The sequence below is a fragment of the Amblyomma maculatum genome, chromosome 4, assembly GCF_055883805.1.
Source record: "Amblyomma maculatum isolate TAMU_Amacu chromosome 4, ASM5588380v1, whole genome shotgun sequence".
In the NCBI taxonomy this organism is placed as follows: Eukaryota; Metazoa; Arthropoda; class Arachnida; order Ixodida; family Ixodidae; genus Amblyomma; species Amblyomma maculatum.
The window spans coordinates 59,974,365-59,996,909 of record NC_139347.1 but is presented as its reverse complement, the minus strand read 5'-3'; the positions used below and the strand labels follow the sequence as shown (position 1 = coordinate 59,996,909).

At 42.7% G+C, this 22,545-nt stretch overlaps 2 protein-coding genes across 6 annotated transcripts in view; one reads left to right on the top strand and one right to left on the bottom strand.

Moving 5' to 3' along the window:
• Window positions 1–2,860, bottom strand: part of LOC146191186 (fatty acyl-CoA reductase 1-like) — a 36,439-nt gene extending 33,579 nt beyond the window's left edge. Inside the window, exons 1-2 of one of the 2 annotated variants that reach the window (XM_084601669.1) lie at window positions 2,448–2,860; window positions 1,475–1,572 (exon numbers count right to left, since the gene is read on the bottom strand). In XM_084601669.1, coding sequence (XP_084457795.1) covers window positions 1,475–1,572; window positions 2,448–2,466 — 117 coding nt within the window. In that variant the 5' untranslated portion in view covers window positions 2,467–2,860. Of the gene's footprint in view, window positions 1–1,474; window positions 1,573–2,075; window positions 2,290–2,447 lie in introns of those variants that run through there. The other variant, XM_084601668.1, reaches the window with a different exon arrangement.
• A 489-nt stretch (window positions 2,861–3,349) lies between these two features.
• The window catches only part of hiw (MYC binding protein highwire), a 155,797-nt gene continuing 136,601 nt past the window's right edge, over window positions 3,350–22,545 (top strand). For 3 of the 4 annotated variants that reach the window (XM_084601661.1, XM_084601662.1, XM_084601660.1), the window contains exons 1-2: window positions 19,848–19,988; window positions 20,816–20,915. In XM_084601661.1, coding sequence (XP_084457787.1) covers window positions 19,872–19,988; window positions 20,816–20,915 — 217 coding nt within the window. In that variant the 5' untranslated portion in view covers window positions 19,848–19,871. Of the gene's footprint in view, window positions 3,884–4,202; window positions 4,261–7,722; window positions 8,126–11,610; window positions 11,829–13,586; window positions 13,735–18,201; window positions 18,324–19,847; window positions 19,989–20,815; window positions 20,916–22,545 lie in introns of those variants that run through there. The other variant, XM_084601663.1, reaches the window with a different exon arrangement.

Sequence of the window (22,545 nt, the reverse complement as noted above, 5' to 3'; positions counted from 1 at the left end):
AGTGCTGTCATCTGCTTATGAGAAGCTAGAAATTTACTTCCTAACATCTAATCATTGGAACCAACATCATCCCCCCTCAATGCACTGTTTCGTAAAGTCCATAATTTTGCCTCAGTCTATGCCCAACACCAATGAGCAAAATGAACTGCCAAGAAACTATGTCGAATTGTATGCACGCAAAAATTTATTTTCCGCTTTGCACTCCTTTTTTAAGGTCATCCTCACTATAAGCACAAATAAGAAAAGATGAAGGCACAGCATTAGCGTTGCCAATGATAGTGCAAAACTGCTGAATACTGAAGGGCACAAGGGGCCACCTTTTTGCTCTGAACCTTACAGAAAGGGCAGGAATTATTATCAACACCAATTCTTGGCAGAGTGACTGCATCGAAAATGCTGTAGATTTGTTCTCTAGCCTTGAGATTCAGAGATTAGACAGTGGTCTACATGGCAGTGGCACGTTTTTCATTTAAGATAAATCCATTCCAAGCTTTCTACACGAGCTCAATAGGAGAGTGAGGAAGTGTGCACTGCCGACTCCTTTCACTCAAATGGCAAGAAAACTGCAATAGCTAAAGAGGCATCACTACCACATACTTGTTTTAATCGTCTATATTGTGTAAACACAAGCACCTTGCCAACGTCCCACCGCTGCAAGTGCAAATATTGTTTCCTGCCACTAGAGTATGTCAAAATAAGTGTGCACCAATGAAAAAATTGTAACTATCTTGGGCATCATCATTGCCTACTAAACTGTGGTAAGATCAGAGAATGCGGAAATGAACACCTTTCTGCTGTGCTAAAAGAATAACAGTCCTCAAACTACAGTAGCAGAATTGGTTATAAGCCAAGATGGTACCCCATTTGACTAACTTCATAGACACTGCCAGTCCTCTTTCATGTTTGCATACTGACTTGGCTCACATAAAAAGCTACCTTAACATGCAAATGCAGAAAATGTTCAGTTTATTTCATCGAGCTCAGTGAAAAATATCACTTGCAACACCAATGGCCCCTTAGCACAATTCCTATGTACGATGACACTACACTTTGAATGATTATGTCATGGAATAATGAAAACTATGGTAGGACTACTACATCACATTACAATTTGCAGCCGGCCTAAAGGCTACAAAAAGTGGTCAATGAGACAACCCATTTTCGAAGGTTCCAACAGTCTCATTATTTGACTCAGTGTCACAGCCATTTGAATACAGCAAGTGTTCAGATCTGTTTGATAAACATGCCAGAAACACGGCAAATATATTTGTGAGGAAAGCCAAAACATCTGTGCCTATTGACCGGAACTAGTCTTGCCTTCTGTAGACGTGCTCTGCTGCAAAAACATTACACATATACATTATCATCCTGTTGCATCAACATACACTCCGTAAGAACAAGTAGAAAGAAAGACAACTCACAGGTGCACTGTTAGCAATAAAGGAAAAGAAGGGATCCAAATTCAAATGCATACCTTACCAAGGAAGCCTGTCACACCAGTGATGAGCACACTCTTGCCATTGTAGAACTCTTGGACAGCCAATTCGTCCGCATCATTCACGGCTGTTCTTTCTAATGGAAACAAAGTTTCGCCCCATTAGAAATGAAAAGGCGAAAAATTGCTCACAATGCACGATATAAAAATCACTGCCGAATGAACAAAAACTGCCCAGGATTAAGTAGTACTACATCTCGAAGATGGAACAGCAGGTAATAGTATGAGAAACAGAACTGTGAACAATTCGTGCATTAACTTTACAACATCCAATTACCGAGGGAGCAGTATGGGTACAGTACATGCGCAGGCAAATTGATGTCTTGTGGTTTTTTGTCTTTTTGAGCCCAGGCAGGTAATGAATTTGTTTACGCACGACCACTCGACAGCACCCTTGGCAGCTACCGCCGATTAAGGTCCCGGCGACAAGTATGCGTCGCTTTCGCAGACATATACGCGCTGAACATATTGCAATACAAAAGCGCCCAAACTAGGCCCCAAAAGAATTGGCAGCAACTTGAAATCGACGTGCTTAACAAATATGCCGGCACGTAAATGTACCGTGTGGAACGGCACGTACCGGCACTGAAACATCGAAAAGGCATATCAGGCTGTCGAGCAGAGAAATATTGACGGCTGATATTCTGTTCACCCTCAACACTACTTCAACAGTGCGAAAGAAGCTTCTAGATGGCGGAAGCCGGAACAGAGCACAAGCGAAGCGCAACATGTAGCACGATGGCAAAGTTCTCAAGACGGCAGACGGGAACGCCCAGCATAAATGCACTCTTGCGCAATGACACATCCTCAGCTCTGATGAGCGCGGCGTTTGGAGCACCCGAGAGGCGGAATAACTTTGCACTGCGAAGATATGGCCTTCGGAAAGCACTCTTCAGTAGTGGCTCGACAACGGAGATGAGCAGCAAGATAAGCGGAAGAACGACCGCCCTACCTGCTTCCCGGGTTGACATGGTAGCTGCAGTCGTCGACCGTTTAATCGCTCGCACCGGTGGGGTCCTGTTACAGGTCGCTGCTCGTACTACTCTACAACGCTTTTGCAGGGGTAGTGGGTGGTACCGGGGGTGAAAAAAAATAACAAAAATTAAACCTGCCACAACTACCGGCACACATTGGTAAGCTACCGGACATCCATGGTCGCGAGGGGCTCTACGGGTACCACACAACCACACCACCGCGCCACCGCCGTAGCCGAGCTAGCCGAGCCACCGAGCCTCAGCTTGGCGACCCGCGCCGGCGGCTACTCTCCCTCTCCCAGTGACTCTCCTCCCACTTGTCCGACCTCCGAGCGTCCCTGCTCCTCGCGAAACGCCTTGGGCGCCCGCAGCTCCCCAACACCCTCCGGCGCAGTCCAATCCCAAGGCCGCCTTCTCGCGTGACTGTTTCTGGCCAATGGCAACCTCCGAAAGAACGGGATCGCTAAGCAACAAGTAATCGCTTTGCAACGTAATATACAAGAAAAAATAAAAATCAAACTTTAGGCTGGAGAAGGGAGCACATGCATGCTTGAAGAAAATGCATGAAGTTCACGATGACTAGCGCCACTAATAACGTAGTTGCAAATTTATATAAAACGATTTATTATTTAAACTTTTTATCAAAAAAATAAAAGAAATTGTTGCACATAATATATTACAAAAGTTATTTTGTTGTAAACTAAAAGTTGAACTAAAAATAAATTTATTATTTTACAAAATATTTCAAATAATACAACGTTGTTTAAATTAATCTTTTTATTAAAATATTTCGGGAGTTTTATTACGTGAAAAATTAACACTTAAAGTAGTGACGAAACGGCGCAAATCGAGCAACGTCCGGCAACGTTGCACCATTGTTGATTTTTGCTACATTTTCTAGCCGAGCTGCGCGATGCGATGATTCTGGGCTACTCACCTGCGTAAATCGACTCTCTGTGTGGCGCTTGGTGACTAGCCGTGCGATGGTGTGAATCCGTTCGGGGTGCCCCGCGCCAAAGACTCGGTGCCGGTGGAACATGCCCCTGTGGCGTGCCTCCCGTGTGTGCGGTGTGCCCAGCGGAAGAGGCAGCAGCGCGAGTTCCAACATCGCTGCAGGCGCCGGTTGCCGCTGTAGCATCATCAGGAGAAGCATTCTTCGCGGTCACACCTCTTGCGCGACGCCCGCCTAAAACAGCGCACCTGGACGCGTTCAGACAAGCTCTCCATTTTTTAAATTCCGCTCCCCTCCATAACAAGCCGAAGCGATGGCCTGTGTCGCTGTCGGCGGGCCTCACATCGCTAGCTCAAAGTACCAGGCGCGCTCCCTGAAGCGCTCTTTCTCCTGCTCGTTTGACACAAGTGAAGATGCACTGCAGCGGGAGTTTCATGAGATGTTTCGGCTTCCCTTGGAGAGGTAAGTGATGGATTTGAGTGCTGCTGATCGGGCAGGCTTGCCTCGCCCTTGTACCTGTTGTTGATCGCTGTCCGGATGTTATGCTGCGATATGCTGCATAGTCAAGGTAGGTAGCTGCTTCGAGCTGTCAGATGCTGTTTGACGTTTAGTGCGTTTTTTGGTTGCTGTGCATGCGATCCGTGGCCGATCGTTTAATGTATACCCTGTATGTAACGTTTGTTCTCCCGATGGAAAATAATTAGTAGGGGCTTTTATACCTGTCTGCGAATTTTACCGCGTACCGCATTACTCATCCTTGACGCTTTCTTGTTCTACGCAGGAGGAAGCATGACAAGAAGCTGAAAAAGAAGACACCAAAAGAAAGAAAAAAGTTAAAGGTAGGTGATGTCAGAAAAACAGTTACATATATGGTAAGTAAGTGATTGAAGAAATGCATGTTAGGAGAGTAAGTTTCGATGAAGAACATCCATGGCTTGCCTCTGTACTGAGGGGACTCAAGCAAAAGACAGCTTTTAATTTAACCACAGTAAGGCTCACTATACTTCAGACCATTAAAATTAGCTGTCCAGTTTACAACGTCATCTTAGTGTACTTATGTGAAACAGTGGGTGCACTTACGTTTTCTTTATTGGCAGCAGTGACCAATGACATCAATTGTCAAAATATATTTTAACCAAATGCATGTGGTCTGTGCAGTGTCGTTTTTTTTCTTTAGCACATTGGGCTATGGGTTTTAATGGCCCATGCATTCAGGGCTTTCCTGAATGTTGTTGGTGCATACTCTAGGTCACTGATCGAGTAAGAACGAGAGCTGCAATGTTCTGTTTTTGTTGAAATTTGCTATTTCATGGAACTGAACTTCCTATTATGCTGAGCCCTTCTTATTCTGACATGCAATTTCACATGCTGTTTTGCCGTATTGCCAGTGAATAAACAGCAGGAACCGTAGCCCTGTGCAGATGTTTAGTCTATTAATATTGTACTATTCGTTAGAGCCCCAAGGCATTGCATCTGTTGGAGCCCTTGAAAAGACAAATTATCTTGTTGAAATGTTGCCAAAGACGGCCCCCTTTCTTTTCTTTTTCAGTTATACATAAATCCTTTCCAGTTATTGCTCATTCGTAGTATCTATGATGAAATCTAACTTGGGCATAGCCTCACTTGCATCATATTAGAAGCTTGCACGATGTGTTTATTTCATATCTTTCACCACATTACTCTGCAGGACAAATTATTTAGTCCACCTTGACATTTATCATTGCACTTGGACCACATACACAAAGTTGGCTCTGCCCTGCTGTGGCAGCTCAGTGGTTATGGCGCTCGACTGTTGAATCCAAGAATGTGGGATCGAATACCGACTGGGGTGGCTGCTTTTTGTGGATGCGAAAAGCAAGGCACCCATGTACCGTGTAATGCCAGTGCACATAAAGAACCCCTTTCGTGGTCAAAGTTTTCGTACACTGACTCTCATAGATTGAGTCACTTTTGAACATTAAACCCTACAAACAGACAGACAAGCAAGCAAAGGTTAATTTCATGCCACACTAAAACACTGTGATTCATTCATTCAATGCAACTACCTTCTCTCTTCAGTGATGACAATCTGTAAATTATCATTATTCCATTCCACTGTGCGCAATATACACTAGCATCATGTACCTTTAGAAATCTTAGCATCATAGCGGTTAGATGAAAGCCTCGTCTTACATATGTTCATAGTTATGTAATTGTACTTTTTTTTTACTGTGTACTATAATATGTCACTGCACAATTACAAGTTCATTACTGTTGTTCTTCATAACATTGTATAGCGTAACTACTGGTATTTTATACAATATAGACGATGAGTATTATATATGTTACTTTTATAGCTGGCCACATAAATGAATTTGTTTCTCACTCACTCCCCTTTGTAATGTCCTTCTCTGAGGTTATCAATAAATAAATAAACTATCTATGTAGCTTACAAAGCTGCCTATGGCATATGTCATAATATCAAATAATGATTTTTCCTAAGTACCAAAGCAATGGATTGTGTGCCACTGTAACAAAGAATTATTCTTGAAAAATATTTTTCTATATATTTTCTTTTTCATGACTGAAAGTATACCTGTAATTATGCCATGGTTGTGGGCACAGCTTCAGCTTTGCCTTTTATGACATACTATGTAATAGAATAAAAAATTGTGACACACTTTGGTGACTGAAGTGGTGAAAGGCGAAAGCCCGAGTGCCGCATTCTGCTACGAAATGGCTATCGACGTTTCGAAACGTCTAATCATTACTATTGGTTAGTGATAGTTAACCATGACTTGCACTTTCTGAGTACTAGTTAATGTCTGGTTAGTGTTAAATATCCCTTAACTAGTAAGGGATGGTTAGTGATAGTTACAATGACCTCCAAATGCATGGGTTCCTATAGGCATCTGCTTAACTATTTTATTATTAGTTGTAAATTATCATGAAATTATCTTGAAAATGCCTTAAATCATGTTTCAATATCATCTGATTGCTATTGATTAAGTTATTGATTCAATGGTGATTGGCATATGCCCATATAAGGCATACACCCAAAATGCAGACACATAATGAGAGTATGAGGCAATAAAGGCTTTTGCCTTAAAAATGCATCCTGCTTTTGCTAATGTGGTCACCACTGCTACTGTACTCATGATTTCACTTTCAGGTGGGAAGGCTGTGCCAGCCAGCATCAGGCTTCAATAAAATGGGTGTTTACTGTTGTTCAGACATTTAGCTCCTCTTTTGTGTTAGCACTTTTGCCCCGATGTCACGCATGGGAGTATCTGTTAATGCCTACAGCCTTTTCTTCTGCTGCTTTGGGTTGTTGGTTGAAGAGGAATAACATCAGAATAAAGCCGTATGCTGTGTGACACAGTCACAAATGCCACAAAGCCTAGTGGTGATAAGTGCCTCAAAACTGGGTGCATGATTTGGCATATCCCTGTGTAATATAGGTTATACTGAGCGCAGTGTCGTCACTTGTTTCTGGATGTGAAGCTGCATATTGTCATCCTAAGTGCCAAGGTTTCTGTCCTCCCAGAATACAGAGAAATGATGACAAGAGCTAAATGACCTCACACTCCTAGTCTACTTACTTCAGGCGTACTTTCAGTTTGTTATTTTTTCTGTAGGTGTAATCGGCGGTGATATTGCCACATACCATTCAAATCTGTATTTATTACAGCTGCTGGCATGCAGCCTTATCAGTGTGATTATAGCGCACAGATCGATTCTGTAATCTTTGTTTGTTCGTGCTCATTATCGTGAGATGCAGCTTTATGATTTTCTTTGTCGCGCAAAATGTGCCGAGATATATCTCGAAGATTCTAGTCACTCGCGCATATTTCTTTAATGTTCCAGGGTATGCTAGTCACCATTAGCGGCTTTATCTAGATGTTTCTTTGCCACTTTTAAATTGAACGTTGACGGGTGCGACAGGCATTGTTTGTTCAACGACTGACAAGCACATTTGCTGCTATTGCTGCCGCTGAGTTGTTCAGTTCTTTTGCAGGCACAAGTCAGCCTAATAAAGAGTTCATTCAGTCCTACGCCAGTCTCTTCGTTTGCTGGTTTCGGGATCATCACCACTATGTGACAATATAAATGGGCTGTCAGTCTGATAGGTATCACATGATCACAGCTGATACATCGTTGATAACGCTCACTTCCCGATTGGAAAATGGTTAGTTGTAGCTAAGAAGAGGGCATGGTATTTCCTGGTTACTACATAGAATAGCAGCTCTATTTATTCTAAACAAGGACTTTCCTGTAGCTTTCATTCAAAAAAATGTATTGTCTTAATCTTCCACTTGCAGAGCAAGGGTACAGACATCCCACCATGGAGAAGTCCATTCCTGGAGATCAGAGGAAACCCGTCTCCCTTTGCCGTCTTCACCAATGTTCGGCAATGCATCCTGGTGAAACACCTCCGGGACTCGGCGCGGCACTTCTATTGGATCACTGCTCCGCAGTCAACGGTGCTGCTCCACTTGCTGGACTCCGACTCCGAGAACGAAGGAGACGGTGCTGCAGACAACAAAGATGCTGTGCAGACCGTGCCGCGCATTGTTGGTGTTGGTCTGTGCAGTGTCTTTGAGCTGATTCGGGAGAGCCGCTCTGCCCAGCCAGCATTCTGCCTCTCAGTTCTCCGGGCACTTCTTGACATCTTACAAGGCCAGCAGCCTGAAGGATTTCGTTCGGAGCCCCCTGAAGTGATAGGTGAGCTCCTGGATGACAGTGTGCATCATCAGAGGTGTAGTACGAAGTGACATCCATGGCCACTGAGAGCTTATTTAAAGGGCACAGATGTCTAAAACCTTTACACCATAGTGCTTTGGGTGAAATTTAAAAATGTGACGTGTAAAATCTATTTCAGGCTGTGTGAAAAAACAATACCGAGTTGAAGTTTTTACTTTGTTGCTGCATTTCATAGACTTTTGACTCCTGGTATATCTTTAATGAAATGTGTAGTTTTTGTTCATTCTAAATGTTCGTGCCATGCATGACTTGCAAGAAGATGCTGAAATGTTTACTTTTGATGACAAATGCCATGGGATTAAATAGAAAGATAAATTAAAGTGCAACTGCAGCAGCAAAACTACACAGGCTAGGGCACAGTGACCTTAAAAAATGAAAAATAAATGTCTATTTAACATAAAATTAGAATTAGGAAAACTGTATGCACAGAAACTAAAGCAGTTTTACGTGCTTTATTGCCTTCCCAAAATATCAAACGTACAGCTTTTGTCGAAAAAGGCTTTTATTATTAAACAGCATGGCCTAAGTTCAGGACTTTATGCTGATTATCATGGCATACATAGGCGTGCGCAGGGGTTCTGCATTAGAGGGAGCGACGCTTCACCATTGGGCTCCCTCCCCTCCCCTTCCTTCCTCCAAAGTCCCTACGGCCACAACGCAGCCCAAAGATGAGGATTTGTTATCAAATATTTATTTTGATGTGATGTAATTGAAACATAAAAAGAATAGTGTGCACTTAAAATTAAAATAAGCTTTGCCACAGACACAAAATTGAAAAAAAGTACGCTATGACACGCTCTCACAACGGTTCCTCGAGTCCTCAGTAGTTTTTTCACAGGTAAAGATGGCAAGTGAGCAGTTCTTGTAATGCAACATCACGGGTCCTCAGCCGCAAGTATCATGAAAAAAAAAAAAGCCTGCATGGAAATAAACTTGTACGTTTACAACTGATGGTCTGGCAGAGTAAAGGTATGGGGCAGAATTGGTGCCCCCCCGAGAGCATTAAAGGGGGCGGCCGCCCCCTGCCCTCCCTGCCCCCCCTGTGCACACGCCTATGGTGGCATAGGTAGGGAGCCAGCCACCTAGATGAAGCGGTTTGTTTGAAGCTGGTTTGCTGCATGAGCTATAAAAGAACTGGAATACTTTCAGGCCAACTTGCTTCAGCTCTTCTTTTCGGACCAATCTCCAGCATATGGCATGGCTCCAAATCATTATTTGGCTTTATCTAGGTGTCAGCACCTCACTATTGCTAGAGTGCACGAGGTTTTTATTGGCCTCGCCCAAATGTGGGACGTTCAATGGCATCACACCGTGACGAAAAACAAAACATTTTGAAAGTGTAAATGGGTCAGACAAGTAGGTGCTGTACTAGTGGTAATGTTTTAAGAAAAGGAAAAATTCAGCTTTTCAGAAATGTAAACAATAATCAAATCAGTTAAAAGAAGAAAGCAGCGACCAGATTGCGAATACAGGAAAATGTTCATATTATCTCAAAGTTAAAATTATCAAATGGCCTAAAAAAGCGCCGGGAAATTAAATGAACACCTGGTGTATGATTGTCTATACATTTGAAATTCAGGCTAAGCGACGACAACAATTTTCTGTGAATTCATTAAATGCTTTGCTTTGTGCACACTGTCGGCAGTGTCAGAAGAATTGCTCTAAAATCGCAAGTTGCACCGTGGCGGCCTTTTTTGCAGTGTGCCTCAGCAGCAGTGGCGCTTCGTTACAAACGGCCCCATTGTGTTTTGAGAATGCTGCACGTGAACAGTAATCCATGCTGTGAAGCATCATGAGCCACAATTATTCAGTGTGCTCAAGAGGAGGAAGAATGTGGATGTAAGAGAGAAAAGTATGAGTAGCCATTGGAACGATGTGGCGTCATCCCGAAATGAAGCTAAAAGGCCAGCTACACGCATAGTACTGTCTGAAATCCCTGAGCTGAAATAAGTGGTTTATTTGTTTATTGGTAGGTTTGGTTTGGTTTATAGTGTTTAACATCCCAAGATGACTCAGGCTTTAATGGACGCAGTAGTGAAAGGCTACGGATAATTTCAACCACCTGGAGTTCTTTAAAATGCTGTGACGTCCCACACTACTTGGGTACTTTGCTTTCCGCCTCCATTGAGTGACCACGGTGGGGCAGTTTATAGACAGCACTGCTGAAGAAATAAGCAAAATATGGGTTTCAAAAGGGGAAGTGAGTTAGGTGCCATTTGCTCTGGTTAGAGTTTGTCCTACAGCTGGCGTTGTAAAATTTTGTGACCCACATGTGCTTTTATAGAAGGGGCACTGACATCCAGTAGGTTACCTTGAACTGTCAGGTTACCTTTCTGGGACTCAATGGTTATTTTCTTCTGAAAGGATGCTCTCTTAGCTGAGAAAATCAGAAATTAAGTCCCTGATCTCTGTCTTCATTTACACTATCATGCAATGCACTGAGTCTATACAGTTTTTATGACATAAACTCTCCTGAATCTGGACTACACAACAATCACATCATAAGCACCATCACAAACCTGTTAGTTTTGCCCCACTCCTATTGGTCGAGCCTGACTGCCCGGCATGTTGACCAATAGGCAGAGCTAATTAATTGGCTTGGAACAGTTTTTGTGGTATGACCGTCGTGCCCTTGAGCTCACTCAAAGAAAGCTTCATCAACTTTAGCGAAAATAAACCTGCTTAATATACTGGCCAAGATGCACCAACTACTACTACTACTACTAGATGTACCAACAGTATGGCGGCACCGTGCATTGTTGCCGTGTCTAATAAGTCTTCATCCTGCCAAGTGCTCTGCTGCCTCTTTTGACATGGTAGTGATGTCATTTGGCACAAGTGAAAATTCCGCTTAAAGCTTACGATTGACTTCTGTTTCTGAACTTGTTCTTAATGGCGTTTCACTGAGATCAAGACGATGGCAAGCATGCATGAAACAAGTGTCACTTCTCATCCTTTAAAATGCAGTCACTATCAACTCACTGTATTGCTGCTGTTCTCTTCCATTGCAGCTGATGAACAACTTTTGAAGAGGGGAGAATGCAAGTGGCTCAGAGTAATTTAACCTCATTTTGCTTGGGGCATCACATATCTCTAGTTTTTTTTTCTTCCAATTTTTGATCTATCACAGCTCTTCTCTCAGTAAACATCACATAATCTCTGTCTTGGGACACCGATTTGTTAACCCCGCATTATCACTACTCCCCTTTGGCGTCCTAAAATCTTAGTGAATTAATCAAGATCGATATGATGGCAAACCTTATAACGCTTAGGTGCATAAGTCTAGATTTTATCTGTCATTTAGGGGTCCTTGTTTGCCGCAGTTTTATTCTGGTGAGTTTTACATGCACTTAGAAATTTCCACATTTCATCTAATGTTTTAACTTTGCTGCTGAATCTTCCTTCTCTGCAGCTTATAGCAAAATCTCAATTTTTCTCATTTTCAGACAAAATGTTTGATTTGTTGCTGGACATTGCCACAAGCACGCCCGTGCAGTACAGCCAGCCACATTCAAGCAGTAGTGAAGTGCTGTCGCAGTTAACTTCGAACGCCTGTGCCTGCCTGCTCAGCCTTGTGGTGGCCACTGGAGACACGTCCAAGATGCTCTGCGCTGCTGCCGCTCTGCTCATGAGTCCACGAAGTCTGACGGCTGAGGAGATACCTGTGCGTACTTTTCTGGTGCATTCTCGCTGTGAACACGTTCATTCGTTTATTTGCTTGCATGCTGGTTTGTGCATTTGTGTGAAAAGGGTTGAAGTGCGTTGGGTGACATTTTTTAACCGTATAGGCATTAAAGAATATTTTTCTAGCTCCTAATGTTTTCTACTCATGCTTTCCGACTATTTGCCTCATTTGCCTGACAGTGAGAATGCCCTTTCATTTTTTTTGCTTTGTTTTGCTTGTTGACAGGACCTTCTCTGACATTTGTGCTGTAGCAGGTTACCTTTTCCTAGCTTTCAGTCTGAAGTTTGCAGAAGGCATTAGTGCCCTGAGTGCCTGGATCTTGCACAGGAAAAATGATACCCCCCCTATACATCACTCTATAGAACTTCGCTATAATAAACTCGGATATAGTAAAATGAAATGGAAGTCCCAGTTCGTCTTTCATAGGCAACTGTACATTTTCCGCCCTATGATAGTTAAGACATTTCTTATAAAAATTTGTTATAGTAAAGTCAGTCTGGCCGTAGCGACATACTTTCAACGAAATGACGTCGCTGCACACGTGCAACCGTGCGGTAAATTTTTCTTTAAAAAAAAGAAAGGAAAAAAAAAAAGCGGCATTGTTTTCTTCTTTAAATTGCTTCACCACTATGCTCAGTGGCTGTGAGGGGAAGCTAACTTTACGCAGGCCTTCGAGCCTTGAGACAAAGTATGCGGTGCGTAGGAAAAAAAAAAGTAAAGGTGGCTACGAACATGGAAAAAAGGTGGTGTGGTCAAAGTAAAAGAGAGTAAAAGGGCAGTGAGACGTAGGGAAGATAAAAAACGGCCGAAAGTTCGTAGCACCAGGCAGTGTAAAGCACGAGGCAGCAGTGGCAAAAATTGGAGGCGCAGCATGTGCAGTTTTCCCTCACTTGATTGTTGAGCACTTGCAACAAATTTTAGCACGAAATCAAGCTCAGCTGTTTTCATAGCCACGTTGCAAGTACACAGGAGATGTGAACAAAAAATAAAAAATCGTATAACTGAAAGAAATGAAATTGCTCAGAGAGGCAATAAAAAAAGGTTGGAACCTATTTTGACTGTTATTTTTTTATAAAGCAGAAAGACATGTTTAGTAAATGTTTATTCAATTAGCAGACAGCATTTTCAGGGCTATGTGGTCACCAACAAGTGATTAATAGTAGATATTTGCCGGTCCACATTACTTTACTATGAAGGGGTTCTACTTACACTGGTCAATGCCATGTGCATGCCATCCCTCTGAAGACATTTCCCACTTGTGTTTAAATGTGTTTAAATATTTATGTCAAAGCCTCATGGAATACTTTACATGGGAAAACACAAGTATTCAGGTTATAACATTAATGAGATCGCCCAATTAACTTTTCTATGGTAGCATTGATGTCTCCTTTGATAGGTTGGGCAGCTGTAGCATCTGAGCAAATGGTCTTGCTTTTAGATGCATTTTGCTCGTGTTTTTCATGGCTTTTGGGGTAGGATGATCAAAAGGTAATCCATCTGCATTTTTGTGTGCAAAATTTCTGGCACGTTATGTGTTTCTTTAGGAAGGAGTGCATATTATTCCGTGCCTAGATTTTTTTTTTTAAGGGATTGCTGTGGTTTTTCACTGTTTGTGTCTGCTTGCAGTGTTCTAGAATGAAGGGTTTGAAAAGTAAGTCTCATTTAACGAGGACGCTGCTTAGGGGAATGTTACATTCTTTAATGTACTCGTGTAATGTGTGGGGGGTTGGTTTTCAGATGCCAAGCATTCTGGTAGCGCTACAAAAGAGTGTTCAAGCAGTCCTGCTGGGAAAAGTTCAACGTCCAAGCTGGCTCACTCATGGAATTCCGAGAGCAGCACATTGTGGCACATTTTCTTTGCACCTGCCGAAGTCTTCCCATTTTGGTAAGGTGGACAGGGGGCAGGCTTTCAAATTTTATTTGTTGTGGAAAAGCTGTTGCGAGCTATGTGTTGTGTAAGACGGATCACATTTGAAACATCAGCAAGCAGCGCAAAGGAGACATGACTAAGACGACGAAGCTGATAAAGCTCGAACTCACTCTGAGGGATGCTGGCCTTAGCAACAGCAAAGATATTGCTGTAAAGATAAGTCGTCAAGCAGCAAAATTGTTTGCGTTCAAATTGCCTGATCCACTTCATTCCACTGTATACAGTTAAAGCTCGTTGTTAATTTGAACTTTCAAGGACCAGGAAAAAAGTTTCGAATGACCCCCGAAAAATCTGACAAGATGCACTTGCATCACTGTAAACTTGTGTGGTGAAAGGTTGGGCAATGGTTTTTAATTAGCATTTTTATCAATCCTTTATTGTCGGCAGCATCAGAGCAGAATTGCTTGAATACGGTAAGGGCTTTTCTAGGATCCTTCGTGGTGTGACACGAATGATAGCAGCAGTAACCACTCGCATGCAGCAGCTTTCATCGTGTGTGAGGTGGCTTCACTGCACACAAGCGACACTTAATGAGCGCACAGTTACAGCTCTTTCGAGGAATAATACGCATCGAAGTGAGCGAAGAGTGCAGTGCCACTGGTCCATGTTTAAAATGCTGTACAGCTAGGCTCAGTTTTGCTGGCTAGTGTGTGGCTGGTAACTATGGTTGCCGCAGGTTGTCGCAGAGCCCGGAAAAGGGGAACCAAAACTAAAGGACCGGCATATTTTCGAATACGGTGTTGCATTTTTCATCACACCGGCCATTGCGCATATGTCAAAAGTGCCCAGTTATCTGCACAGCATGCAGTTTAGGTTTAAGTAGGGCTTCTTTAACGATTGCTGATCGCTCAAAACGTACCAGTGCACGGTTTGCCTTATTACCTGGTGCAAGACCCTCACATGTGCATTGGCTGAGATGCACCTACAATTAGAATTGTCCTTATTTCTGAATTAAGGGGATTGGAATTGATGAGTTCTTATTTGCCAGTCTCAAAGGTCACACAGAACAGAGAAGAAGCAGTTCCACGACATCTAGGCACGGCAATGCTCAGTTCAGATTACCTGTTGCGCGGTTCAAATTATTCAAAAATTTGAATGATTGAAGTTTGATTATCAACTTTCACTGTATTCAAGTGCATAAGGGGATAGGCATTGTGTCTGTGAGAATTATGCATAAGGCGGCAAACTTTCAGAACAATGAATCCGCAGATTTCTGCGAAAGTTATATCATGTGATAATGACGTAATGCCTAAGTAAATAAATAAAAATAAATAAGTAAATAGAAATGCTTCAGAATGCATGTCACATTACATTCAGAAGCGAGGTACGAATAGAGGGCGAATTTATTTTTTCAAGCTGTACAAAGTAGCAAAAGCAACCTTCACCTCTAGGCAAGCAATTTGCATTGCGTGCTACTTGAATGTAACAATTGTAGCAGAAGAAAAGAGAATGTAGGTGCTAGCACAGAAATTTCCAAAACATTGCTTAAATTCATGATTTTTCACTGAGTCTTTGATAATTAGGGCCTTAACACTTCAACTATGTAATATGGGACTTGCCCTTCAAGAGCTTTAAGCTAAAAAAAAAGTTACACAAACAACTCGCCAAAATTAAATTATTAACGTCAGTGGACTGAAGCATTTCTGTTATTTGCTCTTGGCTGCTGCACCATGGAATAACTGTAAGCATTTTACAATGTCAGAAGTTGGGGCACATTGCCCAATGGAATGAAAATCATATTTAATGGGTATTTTATTTTGTAATGTGTGTGTGTGTGTGTGTGTGTGTGTGTGTGTGTGTGTGTGTGTGTGTGTGTGTGTGTGTGTGTGTGTGTGTGAGTGAGTGAGTGAAAATAGCTGGGTGGCCTGGACGGGTGCACCCTAGATCATGCGCAAATAAATTGGCTCACTAAGACAAAGTGGATACACGCTTCTTAAAGCAGCAATAAGAATAGGTGTATATTGTTGTGCCTGGCCAAAGCCGCCTAGAAATTCAGCCGGACGCCAAACTTCTTCGGCGAACGCCTCCTTCACAAGCTCTGGATACTTCTCTGCAAAGCACCAGGGTTGTGCCAGTGGATCCTGCAACTGCCACCAATGTTGTGCCGGTGGGGTTATCACACAGTAGCCCACCGTCAACAGGGTTGTGCCAAGGATCCTGCAACTGCCACCAATGTTGTGCCGGTGGGGTTATCACACAGTAGCCCACCGTCAACAGGGTTGTGCCAGTGGATCCCACCGCTGCCACCAATGTTGACGGTGGGCTACTGTGTGATAACCCCACCGGTACAACAATATGTGCATATTCCATATGAGTTACAAATGGCTAGTATAGCACAGTGGAACCTGTCATGTAGACAAAATTTGAGGAAAATAAGAACACCTTATTTGATAATTGACATTATGAAGGACCCCATGTCCACGGTCTCTATTCCATAGTTTTAGCTTCGGAAGCTTAGTATGCTTATAGCAGTTTGGATAGAGTTAGGTTGGAGCATTCTCAGTTTGCTGCTTCTAATCACGTACTTATTTGTAAAAGAGGACCAAGAAATAGGTCAACATTTTGTTTCTTTTATGTGTAAAGCATAGCAATAAATGGGCTCATCTGTAACGAAGAAATGTGAATACAGTGCATTTGTGCCAGTGGTGCACATCCTACAGCGACATGCTGCCTGTTGGCATACTGGCAGCGTACGAGTCGTTTAAGGTGGTTAGGCCTAGCTCACTTTGCATCAGATCTGCAGCGGATGTGCACTGGGAGGAGCCACATCTGATCGTAAGAGGCTGATTTTTTTACTGATACACTATGAACACAGTACTATCTTAATTGAAGTTACAGTACCATTAATTTCTGTGTTACCTTCAGCACCGAAGCGGCCAATGCGAGAGGCGTTTCAAGCTTTCAGTCAACTAGGTTGGCTTCACAGTAAGACAATCTGTGCACCGGACGCAAGCTTCCCCTCACGACTAAAGCCCCTCACGACTAAAGCCCCTCAATAAACTAAAAGTAGCGCCAATATGTGAAGTTTGCCGCCCGCCTCCTCTCCGGCACTCTCCTTCGTCGTTCGACCCTCTCATTGGCCAAGCGCCGGCTCCGGAGAGCGTGCGCTAGTCGCGCACCTCGTAGGTGGAGCCACGGTCGAAATGCGAAAGGAGGAGCGGCGCCGCCGGAGGAGGAGAGAGGAGATGGCGCTACTTTTAGTTTATCGAGGGGCTTTACTCATGACAGCTGTGTCGCGTTGATAACAAGCAGTTCAGAATGAAGGCCATTTTCAAGCACATTCAACGGTCACCTCGCTAAGCTGTTTTAAATCTCATTCACACTCGCGGGTCGCAAAGGGCGGGTGACCAACTATCGCATGCGGCCAGGGGGCTGTTCAGTTCGACTGATGTTCACACTTGCAAATGTGACCTGCGAGCTGCTTTCCCGAATTGGTCTTAGTCAGAACAAGTCTTGTCTACTTTGATTGTTCACCACATAGAGTAGAGCTAACTTCCGTTCACTTTAGCTGAGCTGCTGATTGGTTACCGGTTTGTAACCAGCAGTAATAAAGCTGGAAAATCAAGCAGCGCTCGAACGGCCTGCGACTGTCACTTTTCAACCAATGTGACCATTTACGACTGTCGCTTTTCGACCAAAGCGGTTGCTATAATGGACATAATAACATTGACATTTCGCTCATCCTCACTTTTTCGGCTGATTACACTACGCTGCAACACCGCTCAGTGATAATAACACCATTAATTACGAGAAATAATTGCTTGTTTTCATTTCTTCATAAAAGTATTAATAAATGAAATAATCTAATGACATTGTAACCCAAGATCCACTGCGATTACTTGAATCACATTTGTCTTTATGTAGTGAGTGGTCTTATTGTATTGGCTATTATTTTCTGTCATGGTTGTCTTATTTGCTGTGAAACAGTGGTGAATTGAAAGTTGAGTTTATTCGGTAATTTTTTTAATGTTCGAAAATTCTGAATATCAGTTTTTTTAATGTGAGTGCGAATCGAAGAATATATACATATTCAATTCATATTTGAAATTCTGAATATTCGCACACCACTAGCGAAAAGTGATCGTGGGAGCACCATTAGGAATGCAGTTCAATATATCAAATTTTCCGCTGAATCGGAGTTTCATAAATGTGAACAGCACTACCCCTGCCTTTGAGTCGAATTCTCGAGGTAATATTTTAACAGTTTGATGTAAGCACTAATATTATGTATCTGGGATCGAGTGTATGTATGTCAAATTATTTATTTGGCTATTTAATAGCTTGATCCCCCCCCCCCCCCCCCCATTTTTTTTGTCACTCTCACATTATGAATCACTGCCAGCTTTTTAAAGTTAGCAGTTCATTGTGACTAAACATGCAGTGGGAAATACCAGGTCTCATTTGTCCCATTCTGCTTTTCAGCTAAGCACGCGCTTCAAAGTCAATGCACCATCGCATCCGATGGCAAGTTCCTTTACCTCTTCAGGCAAGGTGTTTTGTACAAGTTGGGCACTGGGTTTGGTGGACGGTCAAGGTATGTGCTGGTGTCTCCGTTTTCTGTCTTATTTGTGGATGCCATGTCACCAGAAATAACCCCTGAGTTGCCATGTATTGTGGGTAAATTAAAAGTTTAGCTGATACTCATGAGTTACTTTTGCTCAAAGCCACATGTTGAGAATATTTGTTGTAATTCACTAAATAAAATATATTTCTTTTTGCTGGTTGAATGCCTAATACCTCTTTCATAGTGAAACAAAATATGCATATAAAATTCTTGTGATATCAAAGTTTGAATGGAAGATATTATCTAGAGCCTTACTTGTAGCCCTAATTGAAAAGTTTGGTTTGAATGTCCCAAAGTGACTGGCTGTCGTCTGTGCCAGAAATCTCTGCAGCAAATTTTTTGCTTCATCATTTCTTTAAAATACTTGCACTGCATGTAAAAGAGCCTCATAGATTTTCATAGCCTCTCATAGATTCTCATAGAGGAGCAAACTGTAGTACAGTAAAGCTGTTTTTTTGGCTAGTTGGTAGATATTGCTCATTATTGGCGAAGCCTGAAGCGCAAATAAAAAAGACAGGGACGTGAGAGAGGCACAGGTCACAGCGCTAACTTGCAACTGCATTTTATGGACTGTGCAGAAGCATACATATATACAGAAGATAGTGCATCAAAAAATGGAGAAGACACTCATCGCATGCACATGCCATAACCACCGAGAAACTGGATTTCTTTATCCGACAGACTAATCGATGAAGTACTAACGCACTAAGCTGCTTTCTTGCGATTCATGTGTACCTCGATTATTTCGCGCGGGCATTCATCTTTGCTCTTTGCCTCCACAATGCACTCGCTGAACAATGGCTTGCAATTTTTACTAGGGCAGCCATGATGACAGGTTACCATTTCTTGGTTGGGCCACATTACGCTTGTGTTCTGCAAGTCTTTCATTTAAGCACCTGCCAGTTTGCCCTATTGTATACTCTACCACAAGTTAAAGGAATACAGTATACCACCCCTTCTACACATTCTGCAAACGTATTTCTGTGCCTTTTGATGCAACCCTTTGAGTGCTTGGAACTGGGTTTGTGATACTGAACTGGGCATGTGCATGCGATGAGTGTCTTCTCTTTCGTTATTTTTTTGATGCACTATCTTCTGTATATATGTATGCTTCTGCACCGTCCATAAAATGTAGTTGCAAGTTAGCGCTGTGTCCTGTGTGTCTCTCAGGTCCCTGTCTTTTTTTGCACTTCAGGCTTCGGCAATAATAAACAGTAGTAGCTCATGGTAAAACAGTATTAAAACCAGTAGTTGTGTTAGCTCGCAGTTGTTTTTGATTTTATGTGGAAAAGTTGTAAACTAGGCCCTGCCAGAGTTGTAATTCTTGTAGTGACAGAATGCTGCCTCTTTTTCGCTATGCTACTGTTTTGCAAGTTTGCCTGCGTTTAGAACCTTTTTCTTTTTAGTCCAGAAGTGCACTTTTTTGCAAGTTATGTAAACAGTAAAAAAAGTTACTATCTGGTCACTAGAGGGACTTTCTCTTTCTTGTACGAGTCATAATTGACTGTGTCACTGTCGAGAAAATGAAATGCTATGCAGCTATCTATATTGTATTCAGTCTTTCTTGTTATCCTATTGTGTTTTCAAGGGGGAGCTCATTGCTAGTCAGCAGCTGGATGGAACAGGGTGGATTGGAGTTGTACAGGTCAGTTTTGATATTTGTTTTATTTTTCCACGAAATTCAACTATTAGGGCAGAATCTTCTTAATTGACAATGCAAGCTGTGCCATGCAAATACAGTAAAAGCTCGTTAATTCAGAGTTCATGGGGCTGGGGGAAAAAAGAAATTAGGATCTTTCCCAGTTAAAATTATTAAGTGACCCCAAAAAACTGGAAAGGACTTATTTGCATCATGGGAAATTTTTTGGTGAAATACTGCCCCCCTCATACCGCCACAGCCCCTGTCATAGATGCACGATCAGCTGCACAGCATTCAGTTTGGTTTTTAGTGCTGCTGTTTTGATGAGACTCGTTGTGCCCACCCAACAGCATGGACTTACATGGGTTTTGCCCGGGACTGTGTCGACGGTTGCAATTATTCATATTTCCAAATTAACAGGGGTCAAATTAAAGGGCATTTAGTTGCAAGCCTCATAGGTAACACAAAACATAGAAAAGGCAGCTGCCACCAGGCTCCACGCTGGTCATGGCGCCAGTTTGGTTTCACTGATTCCTCCTTGGTTTCAACTGGCTTTACCTTCCCTCTTCTCGCTTTGGAGGCAACGCAGCCTCTCGATTGGGCTGTAGTATCGTGGGGTCATGAGCCAGGCCACCCAGGTGTGGGCACATGTAGTTCTAACTATCCATGGCTAATTGACAAGCCTTATAAACACGTTCTTCCATGCACCTTGATAGGGCCAAGCAGCTCAGTTTGAATAATCTAGAAATTCTTAATATTGAATTAACGAGCTTTTACTGCATCCTGGATCTACATTCTGGATTTCTCATAACTGTTATTTTTATGCCCTGCAGGATTACCTTTACATCCACCATTCCTTAGGTCGTATTAATGAATTTTTGAAAGTGGACAAGCACACACTTCGAGTGGAAGATGTTGTCACACTTGAAGAAGGTTAGTGGCATTTTTCAAAGTGTACTCTGGTTGCGACTGTTTGCAAAAGCATGTATATATAATAATTGTGAATGCCCATCTTATTGTATGTTCTTTGTTATTGGGCAAGCCAATCAATTGAACACTCATTCTGTATTGCAGTAGAACCTCAATAATTTTGTCTCAGTTGATTTGAAATTCCTAGTTGTGCCTGTTATTTCTTCCTCTAATATCAATTTTACCGGGTAATTCAGGAGCCTGGGTGTGCACTGTCGGAATGCCAGAGTTCGCTGCTTTGGGGAAACGGAATTTTATGGAAAGGATAATGCAGCCAGACAAATGAACTGTGACAGAAGCACGGTTGTCGGGCTTTGCGATACACGTGAGGCATTGATCGAGCTATTTTGCTGGAGAGCAAAAGCCAAGCTGCATCTTCACCGCACTCGTTTACTTCCATGAGAAACCCGTATTTTGAAATGTGTTTTTTTTACAAGAGCCTTGTTGATTTTATTTCTCACTTAGTTTGCATGCCCAAACAAGACAGAACTATGTAAAAGGTTTTCATGTGAATTGGCTAACTATTATTCATGACAAGGCAGCAACGGGTGCAAAATTATGAAGCCACATATGAAGAACTTTAATGGCAGCTTATTTGGACGCATCGAACCAAACCTCGCTCAGTGCGCATCAGGCCTGGATGCCCCCATATTCATCTGAGCGGTACTCGCCTGATCTAATAACGCTCATGCAGGGGTCGCACGAGCATGTGAGGTATATGCCGTGTGGAGGATCTCTAACCAGTGACACAGCAGTAAGATCTTTTAATCACTTGCTCGTTCACAAACGATCATCAGCGGGTGCAACGGATGAGCTGTGCAATGTGTTTAGCACAGAAGCCGTAACTTGTACCCTTTCGCAAAAACATGAGATGCAAGTACAAGTCCCATCGCAATATTGCACTTCGTGAACTGATCGCAATCAATGCTATGGCTTCTGTTCACATAAAAATGAGACCTAAACAGTCAAAAAGTAAGGGAATTATTGAGTTTGTAATAGGGAAGATGAGTTTCTCTGCCTGTTCGCGGCTGACTGTCCAAACCAGTGAACCACCTCATGATTACGCGCGATACCGAGCCCACACCGACCATGGCGGACCGTGCTCTTGAAAACAAAAGAACATGTGCCGACAACAAACTGGCATTTATTGCTAGAATAACAATGCCAGCTAACGATAAAACGTGAATGAATCTAGGTCGTCCAACTCACCAGCAAGGTTATGGACAAATGTCTGCCATGCTAGAGCTGAGGACATGCTCCAATGCTGGATGGGACGAGCAAATGGGATAAAGTTCTTGCGAGGCCTCACCTGGCTGGTGAGATGGAGCCCGTGAAAATGTGTCCGCACACGACGAGTTTTTTATGCCAAAGACGTTTCTTGGTGTGTTCCCCCTGCATGCACTGTAACGAAGCATTCGTCGTGCTCATGCTGCCGTGACGCTGGTGCCATCTTTCAGTAGTTAATGTTAACGACCGGCATTAGCAATGAGTGACAGCTAGGGTAACAACACATCGCTTTCACACCAGGTGCAGACCACGCACAAATTCAGATTCTAAGATCGCTAGGCATTTTCCACCCAGAACTCACAAACTC